Genomic DNA, 12,785 nt, shown 5'->3' on the forward strand with positions numbered 1-12,785 from the left:
AATACAGGAAAACGGGTAAAATGCTTCTGATCAGCAATATATTCTGCAGGATAATTTGGGGTGTCCAATGAAAAGTTAGGATGGCTGCATAAAAAAATACAAAACAACAAAAACCCCATAAAAATATAATTTAGTAGACGAGTCGCCTCTCTAGTTAAAAACAAACAAACAAAAAAAAAAACCTTAGCACCTTAGTCCTTAGATAAATCCAACTTAAAAAGAAAACAAACAAACAAACAAAAAAAAAAACTAAAAGGCATTTCTTTTAATCTTGGTATTCATGAATGAACTCTAAGTTTTTGCCAGCAAAGTAAACGGAGGACATTTAGGGATATGAGAATACAGGAGTCTATTTTTTTTCAGATAAGCTTTTCAAATTAGGTGTTTTTTTTTTTTTTTTTAATTAAACCTTCAAAAATAGTTTTCAAAATATATATATATATATATAAAAAAAAGATTAACAACATTTTTTTTAAATTTTATATATATATATATATATATATATATATATATATATATATATATATATATATATATATATAAATAAATAAAACCACCAGATAAAATTTGTATCTTGTAATACCTTTCTTATTGGACCAACAGATTTTTTTTAATGACAAGCTTTCAGGAGAACTTCCCTTTCTCAAGTCTGAAGCATTTCTGAGCCATGTTAGTCCAATTAATTAAGATATTACAAGACACGAATTTTAGCTGTTTTTTACATCACTGAGGGGAGAGGGAGAGACAAAATGTTAAAATATTTTTCAAAATATGAAATCATTTGAAAAGCTTATCCAAAAACATTAAGTCAACGCCACAATTTGAAAAGAGTGCTTGAGAGTTCCTGGTCCTGAAAATGGACTCACATTCCTATGTTGCAAACATAGAGAGTAGGTATTATATCTCATGAAGAGGAGTCAGACCATAAAGCAGTGAACTTTCAGAAAACATAAATTTTACTTACCGTAAATTTCTTTTTCCTGAAGATTAGAGGCAGTGCTTATACCACAGGGATATCCAATCTGGAGGGAAAAAACAGGCAGGCAAATCTCCAAACATTTAAACCCTCCCCTAATTACCTCCTTTCCAATAAGTAGCAGCTCCTCCTGAACATACCCAGAAAATACATAAGCCAAATAGCTGCAAAATTACTGAGTTTATTAGAAAAAAGGGGCGGGAATGTAGCACTGCCTCTAATCTTCAGGAAAAAGAAATTTACGGTAAGTAAAATTTATGTTTTTCCCTTCAGATTAGAGGCAGTGCTTATACCACAGGGATATAATAAAGCAGATCCTGAGGGCGGGTTCATTTCACTACAGCTTGAAGCACCTTGCGCCCAAAAGCAGCATCCTCCGAGGCCAGTATGTCCAACTTGTAGTGTCTTGAGAAAGTATGGAGAGAGGACCAAGTAGCAGCCGAACAAATCTGAGAGGGAGATGCAGCTGCTCGGAGAGCCCAAGACGTCGAAACCGCTCTAGTAGAGTGGGCCTTTATAGGGCCTGGATGTTCCATGCCATTCTTGGAATAAGCCAACAGAATACAATCCTTCAGCCATCTAGCCAGAGAACTCTTCGAAACCTTCATGCCTTTCCTAGTGCCTCTGAATAGGACAAAAAGACTATTATCCTTCCTGAAGGATTCCGTAGATTTTAGGTATTGTAAAAGACATCTCTTTACGTCTAGGCAGTGAAATTTGCTTTCCAAGGCATTAGATGGATTCTGACAAAAAGTCGGTAAGACCACTTCCTGGTTGACGTTCGAAACCGAAAAAACTTTAGGTATAAAAGAAGGATCGAGCTTTAGAACCACCTTGTCCTGATGGAAAACTAAAAAAGGAAAATTCGCCCGAAGAGCTTGAATCTCACAAATTCTTTTAGCTGATGTAATAGCCACCAAAAAGACAGTTTTTAACGAAATAATCTTCAGGGAAGCTTCCTCCAATGGTTCAAAGGGCGGCTCACAAAGCGCTGAAAGAACCAAGTTAAGATCCCAGGGAGGATAGGTTTCCCTAACATAGGGCACCAAACGAGTTAGAGCTCTGAAGAACCTCGAAATCAGAATATTAGAGGCCAAGCATCTGAGGGAGAAGAAACTGATAGCAGAAACCTGCAATTTCAATGAAGCAGGTTTAAGACCTTTAGCAAATCCCATCTGAAGGAAACTTAGAATCTTCTGGATGGATGCGGAAACAGGGTTGACTTTAAATCTACAACACCACTGACAGAATATCTTCCAAATTCTAGCGTAGATCTTTGAAGTAGATTCCTTGTTAGTTGCCAACAGGATCTTTATCACTTCAGTATCCAGACCGTTGCTCTCTAGAATCTGGCGTTCAGAAACCAGGCCGTCAAATGGAATCTTCGAAGGGTCGGCAGAGGCACCATGGCGTCCTCTAGTATTTCTCTTGAAAGTGGGAGCTTCCAAAATGTGGCCCCTGGAAAATTCAGGAGAACCGAGAACCAACTTCTTCTTGGCCACCATGGAAGGATAAGGATAATACGTACACTTTCCAGTCTTACTTTTTGAAGTATTCTGGGAATAAGCACTACTGGCGGAAAGGCATAAGCCAGGTTGAACTTCCATGGAACTGACAGGGCATCTATGATATCCGGCCTGTCTGTTGGATTTAGGGATGCAAAACATCTTGTCTTCCTGTTCATTCTGGAAGCCATCAGATCTATCTCCGGAACACCGAAGCGGTCTGTGATGAACTTGAAAGTTCTGCATGACAGGGACCAATCTGCTTGTTTCAAATGATGCCTGCTCAGGGCATCTGCCACCACATTGAATTTCCCTGAAATGTGAACTGCTGAAATTGACATCAGGTGCACTTCTGACCACAGCATGATCATTGAACAAAGGCTTTCTAACTTTGTTGATCTCGTACCTCCCTGTCTGTTCAAATATGCCACTGTCGTTCGATTGTCTGAGCGGATTTGAATAGGTCGATCTTTGATAAGCATCTGAAATGCCAAGAGTGCCATCCACACGGCCTTTAATTCCCTGAAGTTCGAGGAATTTTTCATATCCTTCTCTTGCCAGGACCCCTGCTTCTTGATGTCTCCCAGATGGGCCCCCCAGCCCAGGGCAGAGGCGTCTGTCGTAATTATAGTGAAGGACTTCATCCGGAATGACAGACCCTCGTGCAGGAATCGAGAAGATGTCCACCACTGCAGACTTCTCAAAGTTAGCTTGTTGAACCTCATAAGCCCATCCAGGCCGAGTTCCTGTCGATTCCAGACTTGCAGAATGTTTCTTTGTAGAGGTCTCATTCTGGATTTTGCCCAACCGACTGCCGGGATTGAGGCTGTAAACAGACCCAGTAAGCCCATGGCTTCTCTGATTGAAAACACAATTTTTCTTCTGAGATTCCGAATTAATCGCTTGATTTTTAGTTTCTTCTCTTCTGGCAGGAATATCTTCATTGCGATAGAATCCAAAATCAGACCCAGGAACTGGATCCTTTGAACTGGCACTAGTTCCGATTTGTTGAAATTTATTAGCCAGCCATGCTTTTCTAGCGATTCTATCGCTGTCCCCAGGTCTAGCTGTAGTTGACCTTGGGACTCTGCAATCAACAGCCAGTCGTCCAAATACGGAATGACAGAGATGCCCATACCTCTTAGAAAAGCTGAAACGACTACTAGCAGCTTTGTGAATACCCTGGGTGCTGATGACAGGCCGAAAGGTAATGCTCTGAATTGGTAATGTTTGATTACTGATCGGCAGCACACAGCGAACCTTAGAAGACTTTTGCTGGATTCTGCTATGGGCACATGAAGGTAGGCATCTTTTAAATCCAGGGACGCAAACCAACTTTTTGGATGAATAAGCAGAGTAGCGGACTTTATTGTTTCCATGAGGAACTTCTTTTTGATAATCCACCTGTTTACGGCTTTTAGATCTAAAATGGGTCTGAACGAACCATCTGGCTTTGGAACCAAGAAAAGTCTTGAATAGGTGCCCCGAAAACTTTCCTTGAGAGGAACTTCTTCCACCACTCTTTTCAGTAATAGAGTCGATAATTCTCGCATCAGAGAGAGTTCCATCTCTAGAGAATGAACCTCGGAACATAGAAACATTTCCATTGGGGCTTGTGATAATTCTAGAGCGTATCCGTGTTTTATCACTGTGAGAACCCAGCGATCTGATGTTGTTCCTTTCCAGTGCTCTAGGAAGTGACTCAGCCTTCCACCCACAGGCCTGGCGTCATAACTTTTTATTTCTTCTGTCAGAAAATCTTTCCTTCTTCCTATAATCAAAGGCTTTTTTATGCTGACCCCTGAAATAGTTTCTACGAAAGGAACTTCTAAATGAGGGAAGCGACTCCGCTTTACGTCTTCTAAACTGCTTCTTAAATGATTCTGGTAAAGCTTTCCTTCCTTCCTTCATCTGTTTTAACAATTCATCCAGTTTTGAACCAAAAAGTCTTCCTGGTTCAAAGGATAGGTCACACAGTGAATTCTTAGATGCTGTATCTGCTGACCAATTTTTGAGCCAAAGCGCTCTTCTGGCGACTGTTGAAGTACCTATATTCTTGGCCGAAATTTTTAGGCTTTCTGCAGACGCATCTACCAAAAAATCAGATGCCATCCTGATATTCTTTAATAGCTTTACCGGGTCTTCCTTAGTTTCTCCCGTATAAACTTTTTCTAGTTCTTCCAACCAAAGTCTTTGGGCCTTGGCAACAGATGACCCCGTAATCAAAGCTTTAGCTTGGGCTGCAGAAGATATGAACAACTTTTTTAAGGAGGAGTCAATGCGTTTGTCCATGACATCCTTGAGCCCGCTTGTGTCTCCAATCGGTAAAGTAGTTTTCTTAGAGATTTGAGCAATAGGAACGTCCACTACAGGGACCGTATCCAGCTTACAGTCTTGTTCCGATGCTAAGGAAAAAAGAGTTTTAAAATGTCTAGACAGAAACGGCTTGTGACTAGGGAATTTCCACTCTTTTAAAATCAATTCCTTAATCTGTGGAAGAAAAGGAAACACTTTGGACTTTTTCCCTGTTTCCTCAATTCCAAAAATGCACTGCACTTCTTTAATCAATTTCCCAATTGCTTCATCTGGGAAGGCAAACTCCTCATCTGAAGAATCACTACCTGAAATTTCCTCATACTCAGAACCACTAGTTACTGAACTAGTATCAGAAGCTTCCCAAGATCTCAGTCTTTTCTTAGCATGTTTTACAACTTGCGAATCTTGGGCAACCGAGGCCTGGACTGACTGTAATGCAGCCGACTGCATATCCACAAATGTTTGCTGCATACTTTGTTGCAACCAGCTGAGGAAAGTAGACATTTCTGTTCTTTTTGCTTCCTCTGAAGCTTCTTTAGAACACACTGAGCAAAGTTTCTTTTTATAACCATCTGGCATAGGTTGGCTACACACAGAGCAGATTAAATGCTTGGCTTTAGATGAACATTTCCCCTTTTCAGCAACTTTATCCAAATTTTCCGGATTAGACATACTGAAAAGAGAAAACAAAAAAGGGAAAACAATCAAATTTTTCTCCTTATCGATTCAGGCTAGGACCCATTTAATTAAAAACTTAATCAGTCTTACCTTAAATGGCCTGAGAGTGTGTTGGAGGGCAGGTGAGATAACACTCTTTACAACCGATCTGAGAGCTCCTGGCAAACAGAGGTTGCTGCTGGTAAATGCTCATATAAGTCCTGAAACCAAAGAGAACGCCCAGTTCAAATTTGGCGCCTGAATCAAGGTTCGCATTGCGCATGCGCATAGCGCTCCGCGACTCCCTAGTGGAACGCAACGCAACCTGTGTGTGCGTTCCACCGCAGGACTTCCCAGCCGACGCACGCCTGCGTCCTTCGTCAGACCGGCACCTGGCACGGCATTAGACGGCAACATAAAACTTGAGGGACCACGCCGTCTGGCGTGTTAAAGGCTACTTACCCGGACATGAAGGAAGCAGTGCCCCCAGAGCCTCAGCCCTTCTCACCTGCTTCCTGGAGAACCTCCTGTCTAACCTCCCCTGCCGGAGGCAGGCAAAGAACTGGGTATGATCAGGAGGAGCTGCTACTTATGGGAAAGGAGGTAATTAGGGGAGGGTTTAAATGTTTGGAGATTTGCCTGCCTGTTTTTTCCCTCCAGATTGGATATCCCTGTGGTATAAGCACTGCCTCTAATCTGAAGGGAAAAAAGAATACCAGATCACATTTAAAAAAAAAAAGGGATGGGGAGAAAAATTAGTCAATAAGTAGAAAAGAGAAACTATCAAAGAGAAAATAGCAAAAAGAGGGAAGGAGAAATACTGTAGTAAGAGGAGGCAAATTCCTACTGTGAATCTCAAACTTACACACACACACACACACTATATAATAGGACTATTTATTGATATGTGTTTGAGAAAAAATACTTTTTTTTGTTTTATTCTACAAGCTACTTACAGAACTTTCCCCAAAATTCCTAATAAAATGCATACATTTATTAAAAATTATTTGAGAATAAATAAAAAGATAACTGGTCAAAGGAACAAAAAAAAATTACAAATAAAAAGCAGTGTTTTCAGACCTTGACTAATGCAAAGAAAACAAGTTCATATTAGTTTCTAAATACAATACTAATGTTCAGAAATCAATATTTAGTTGAATAACCCTGATTTTCAAACACTGCTTTCATGCTTCTTTGCATGCTCTATACCAGTATTTCACATTGCTGTTGGTTGACTTTATGCCACTCCTGGTGCAAAAATGCAAGCAGCCCCGCTTTGTCTGATAGCTTGTGACCATCCATCTTCTTCTCGATCACATACAAAGGGGTTCTGGTCTGGAGATTGGCTGGTCATAACAGGGTCTTGATCTTGTAGTTCTCCATCCACAGCTTGATTAACCTGGCTGGGTGGCATAGAGCATTATCTTCCTGGAAAACCAATGCTCAGAGTTTGGTAACATTGTCAAAGCAGAAGAAAACCAGTTTTCTTCCAAGATAACCTTGTACATGGCTTGATTAATACGTCCTTCACAAAGATGAATCTGTCCGATCTCACCGCTGAAGCACTCCCAGACCATCATTGATCCTCCAAAAGTTTCACAGTCGGTGTGAGACATTGTCTTTACCCACACCTCCCTCATGCCACAAAAACAACAAAACAAAAAACGTCCCTATCAAATGTATGCACTAAGTCTCAACCCCAATAGCACAGAATGAGCGTTTTTTAATTCACAACCTGTCAGAAAAACTATATACAAATAATGACACTTACTGTAGATCTCCCTGGGTATCTTCTCCTAATAAAGGTTTATTTTCTATTTTAACAAATCACTCAGTACTGTCAGTAAGCGGTGTGCACACATTTGATAAGGAATTATTTTTTCTAGAGTTAGGAGGCAAGGCTAAATAGGCAGGCTTATGGTGGAAACCTTGTTTCTAAACCGGAATCTCTAATATCATAAATTGTAAGCTTACAATGCATATCCTTATGTCTGAGCACAGGTGATATTATAATGTCTCATTCATTTACCTATAGGAAAAAAAACAAATGTCCTTTAAAGCTAGTTTGAGTAGGGTTCCATATGGATATGAAAAAGTAACACTATAATGAATAATAATAATAAAAAAAAAAAACACAACTCCACAAAAAAACTATTAAAATATATTTGTTAGCAACCTTACCATTTGTCTACAGTGATCCATCCAACATTTGTTAACTTTTTTTAAAAATAGAAAGCTGTCAAGAGAATCTGTGCATTACATTTGTGTTAAGGAAAAGAAAGAAAAGAAAATCGAAAGTTTTTTAAACCGATATTCATTAACATGTCACTGTTCCATACAACCTTTGTGATACATACACACATGTATACAGTCATGGGGAAAAGAAAGTGCACCCTCTCTTTATGGTTTTATATCAGGACATAATAATTTGTTCCTTAGCAGGTGTTAAAATTAGGTAAATACAACCTCAGATGAACAACACATGACATATTACACCATGTCATGTTTATTTAACAAAAATAAATCCAAGTGATTCTTGGTACACATGAAAGAAGAGGATAAACCATATTAGAATTACTACCTGATCTGACACAGCACATTTCTTTTTACTATATATTAGTTTATTAAAGTTTACATTTTATACATAAACTCATGGTCTCAATCTAGCAGATTTTTCTAATATCTCAAGTCTTCTCACAAGATTATTCAACAAGTTGAGCATACGTATCTGTAGCTGTACTTGTACTGCATTTTTAAATGGGACATTCATGGGACATTGATTTGGCACACAAATGGGACATTCATTTGGCACAACAGATGGCTCACTTCTGCATTCTTTTGGGGCATGGGATAGAAGTAGTCCATGGCAATGGCAAGACTGAATGAATGTGATCTATATTTTTGTAACATATTAGGCACTGATGTTCAATGGGAGTAAACACTACAATCAAAAAATAAGCAATGACCATACTATATAAACATGCAAACACATCCACCCATCACCGGTTCTCAGGCAATTAAATTAATGAAAGGATATTCCCTGAACTGGTTAATCTGGGCCTTCATATGTTCCTCGCATACTTGACGGAGTTGCTTGTACAGTGTGTGGGAGACTTTATAAGAACATAAATTTTCAACTGCCTGAAAAAGAAAAATTAAATGCAATTTCAATACAAGCCAAGCACGAAAAAAACAACAACAAAAAAACACTATGTCAGCAAATGTCATATGCTTGCATATTTTGAACTCATTTATGTTGGTGAATAAACAGGAAGAGAATTTATCATTTCAAAAGGTAAACCTCAATACCCATCTCCCCTTTATACTCAGAGGTTCACTTAAATAATTCAAGCTACCATGACTACTTAATGATTTGAAGTGATCATGGTGGTAGGAGTCAGCAATTGCAATGTTTATGGTTGAAAGACTGCACATGCATAGATATTAGTGGATGCTGGCAACAGACGTAGAAATCTTTAATGCATTTTATTTAGCCTCATCTATACACTAAAAACGACTTCATTAAGCGAAGGTTATTTTGGTGGCTAAAGTATCCCTTGTTTTCTTAATGAAGAGGCTTTGATGCATAGATCCTGTTCATTTTCACTGTGAATGTAACATTTTGCTGCATTGTTTAGAGAATATTCTTCTAGCGGCTGTCAGACTGCCAATCACTAAAGGCACTATCACCTAAAGATGCTAAAAAAAAAATAAAAAATTAATTAATTTTTAATCGAGGCAAAGCTGCCAAAATTAAAACTTCCAGGGCACTCTAATTTTAACCACTTACCAGGTGCAGATCGAGAGAAGGGTTGGAAAGGACCATTAAGCAGGTTCTACCCTTAGGTTTATGGCTTCCTGTATTCCCCTTTAGGTTTGCTTCCCCCACCCATTTTTACATTATAGGAGACATTTCTCCCCCACTTCTGTGCTGTAATCTAGTGGAGAGAGTGCAAGCTCATTTTTTTTTGTTAAGGTTGTTTTGATTTGTTGATTATGGTTTGTTGATATGTTATAAATCATATCTCGGTTTATAATCTGTCTTAAGGTCCTGTAAAGTATGACTGAGAAAAGCAGTGTCTATTCTAAAGCTTCCTCATCCAGTCTTAAATGACCACTCTAGGCACCCAGACCACTTCAGCTTAATGAAGTGGTCTGGGTGCCAGGTCCAGCTAGGTTTAACCCTTTTTTATATAAACATAGCAGTTTCAGAGAAACTGCTATGTTTATATAAGGGTTAATACAGCCTCCAAATCCTCTAGTGGCTGTCTCACTGACAGCCGCCAGAGGCGCTTGTGTGATTCTCACTGTGAAAATCACAGTGAGAGCACGCAAGCGTCCATAGGAAAGCATTGTAAATGCTTTCCTATGCGACCGGCTGAATGCGCGCGCAGCTCTTGCCGCGCATGCGCATTCAGCCGAAAGGGAGGATCGGAGGCGGAGAGGAGGAGGAGAGCTCCCCGCCCGGCGCTGGAATAAAGGTAAGTTTTAACCCTTTCCTCTCCCCAGAGCCGGGCAGGAGGGGGTCCCTGAGGGTGGGGGCACAGTCAGGGCACTATAGTGCCAGGAAAACGAGTATGTTTTCCTGGCACTATAATGGTCCTTTAAGGATTTCTGTACTGCTGGCTGTATAACTTACATTCCCTTTGAAACACTTTAAGGAGAGCAGCGGCCCTACTACACATGAGCTCTAACTCCTCAAGCTCTGTACATTATATTTGCTGTGGAACACATACATGAACATAAGTCATTCAAGTCTATGAGGAATGTGCAATAGTGTAAAATATATCTTTGGACTTGGCTATAGAAAACAGTGTAATAGTAACAATGCAGAATCCTGGAACAAATGAATACAGTCGCCCAATACCTGGTAAAGTTCTTCTAGGTTATACTTTATAGAAGTGCTGCTTTCTATGGCATTTACTGCTTCTTGGAGTTTTTGCCATGTATCCTGGGTATAGTTGTCAGGCAATTTTGGTTTATCTGTAATAAAAAGCATTACATATCCACTATATACCATGAATCACTTGTAAGACACATCTGACAGACTCTTATGTTTCTTACAATCACCTGCCTGAGCATCATTGTAGCATAAGAGTGAACTGGTCCTTGCTGAATTAAAAAAAAAAAAGGAACACTATGTACCATAACTACTACAACGTTGGATGCCACTCCCTGCCTGCACTGCAGCCAGAAGCTCTTAGCTAAGCCCATTGGCAGATCTTCAGACAATCTGGGAGGCTGCAGAGAGGTGAAGAGCAGTTGCCCCCAGTTAAGAAGCTCAAATACAGTCTGACAATTTACAATAGAGGGTTAGGGGAATAAATGGTTCTATCGCACTCCTGAAACCATGACTACTATGCCTAAACCAATACCTATTTGCCCCATAATTTTTACTTTGTTAGAATATACTTCCATTCAGTACACTGTTGAAAATCGTTTTTTTTTTTTTTTTTTTTAAATTTAAACTTAGCACATAAACCGTGCCTTTTATCTATATGTACTATGCTTGGTCAGAAACCTACCTTTAAAATTTTTGATGACCAGCTTCCTAGATCCTCCAGGTTTTGATGCAAGAGATGCAGGCTTTGTTAACCCATTAGTGTGACCTGCCAGTGCCGAAAAGTTGGCTTTTCTCTGAGCTTCCTGAGCCATGGCAATGCTGAAGAGGACAATTAGCAAGCTAACTGAATGATGAAATTCAGTAATATGTCCTCACGCTGACATTGAACCCCAGATAATCCCTTCTGAATTCATTAGAAACCTGTATAAAAAAAAAAAGAAAAAAAAATTAATCTTAGTTTACTTAGTGTTGACAAATAAATGTAGAATTGAGTAGACAATAGGAAAAGCAGACAATTGTTATCTATGAAATGGGAGTTGTAAAAAAATATACACACCAAAACACTATTTGGTATTGCAAATAAAAAAAATGGTAGTGATAGCAAGAATTAAAACCAAGGCAAAGGTTGGGAGAGATAAATGATTTATTTGAAATTCCAAACGTGGGGCATGAGAGGCTGGGAAAAATAACAAAAAACAAACCACTCATTTTGGGTGGCAGAAATTACACATACCTATAATATAATAATGGATTAAAAAATAATATATATATATATATATATATATATATATATATATATATATATATATTTTAGATTTTTTTTTTTATTAGAAGACCGTCTTAAAATACCAATGTGCACCAAAAATTTAGAAATTGACTTTATATTCCAAAGGGAAAAAACCTTGCTCTTTACAAAATTTGGAGCTTCTTCTTTATAACAAATGTGTAGGGGAGGGGAGAATATTTTACTTTGCTGTTTGTTCAATGTCAGAGTCTATGAAAGATGTTATTACCAACAACCAATCCAACACCGATATCATAGGTTCAGCTCCTGAACCTAGTTCAAAAAGCTGGGAAAGTACATGTGTGACAATGCTCCTTGTGTAAGAAGAGAAACCAAAAAGTTTCCATTGTGCTGAGGTTATGAAAACAATAAAAATACACTTGTACATCCCCCTGGATCTTCCCTGATTGCACCTAAGCCGATAGTGATTGGTGCTTGGCTTTGCAAGGTGCCCACCACCAATCACAGTGTAATCGGCTTTAGAAAGCATACTTCAGTCAGTAATACAGGACACGTTTAGTAATATTGAAGAAAAAAAATAAGACCGTAGATAATAGCAACATACCCCTGTCTACTGTTTTAACTAGGAAACCCATTTGCTGATATCAGTATGAATACTGGCAGGGGATTTTCTTAGGGTTAGTGGTAGGTTTATGGTTCGAGTTAAGGGTATGGTGGTGTTACCATAAGCTGAAGGGTTAGTGAAAGATAGGGTTAATGCTGGGTTTGGGTTAAAGCGGAGCTGTTTTAGGGTTACATTTGATCCCCCCTCCCACCCAGGTTGTAAGGCTAATTCAACACATGTAAAGACTTTAGTATTTGTTGATCAAGTGCATTTGAATTTTTACAAATTAACACTTAATGCAATAGAATTTTTTTTATATAACTGGCAAATTTAAGCATGTTTTGTGTATTTGAATGTATGTATGTATTTGTGTGTAGTGTTGGCATTTGAATGTAGTTGTATGTATGTTCTGCTGCTATATGAAAGAAGTGGTGTACTTGTGTTTGATTGCTGGATGCACACACACTGGCTCGCACACACACAGATACACAAACACACAGTTATTTGAAACACTCACTGACCGACACTCTCAATGACAGACAAAATGTCACTGATTTGAAACACATAGGTATAGGGTTAGCATTAACTACTAAAAATTGAATTTAGATCCTTGACATATTAGGCATTTAGCAATCAGG

The 12,785-nt window shown here is 38.9% G+C and overlaps 1 protein-coding gene across 1 annotated transcript in view; it reads right to left on the minus strand.

Moving 5' to 3' along the window:
* Window positions 1-12,785, minus strand: part of CUL4A (cullin 4A) — a 70,035-nt gene that overhangs the window by 54,264 nt on the left and 2,986 nt on the right. Inside the window, exons 2-5 of the mRNA XM_063459685.1 lie at window positions 10,980-11,218; window positions 10,322-10,437; window positions 8,491-8,595; window positions 7,636-7,704 (exon numbers count right to left, since the gene is read on the minus strand). Coding sequence (XP_063315755.1) covers window positions 7,636-7,704; window positions 8,491-8,595; window positions 10,322-10,437; window positions 10,980-11,109 — 420 coding nt within the window. The 5' untranslated portion in view covers window positions 11,110-11,218. The remainder of the gene's footprint in view (window positions 1-7,635; window positions 7,705-8,490; window positions 8,596-10,321; window positions 10,438-10,979; window positions 11,219-12,785) is intronic.

This window comes from Pelobates fuscus, chromosome 1 (genome assembly GCF_036172605.1).
Source record: "Pelobates fuscus isolate aPelFus1 chromosome 1, aPelFus1.pri, whole genome shotgun sequence".
Lineage (NCBI taxonomy): Eukaryota > Metazoa > Chordata > Amphibia > Anura > Pelobatidae > Pelobates > Pelobates fuscus.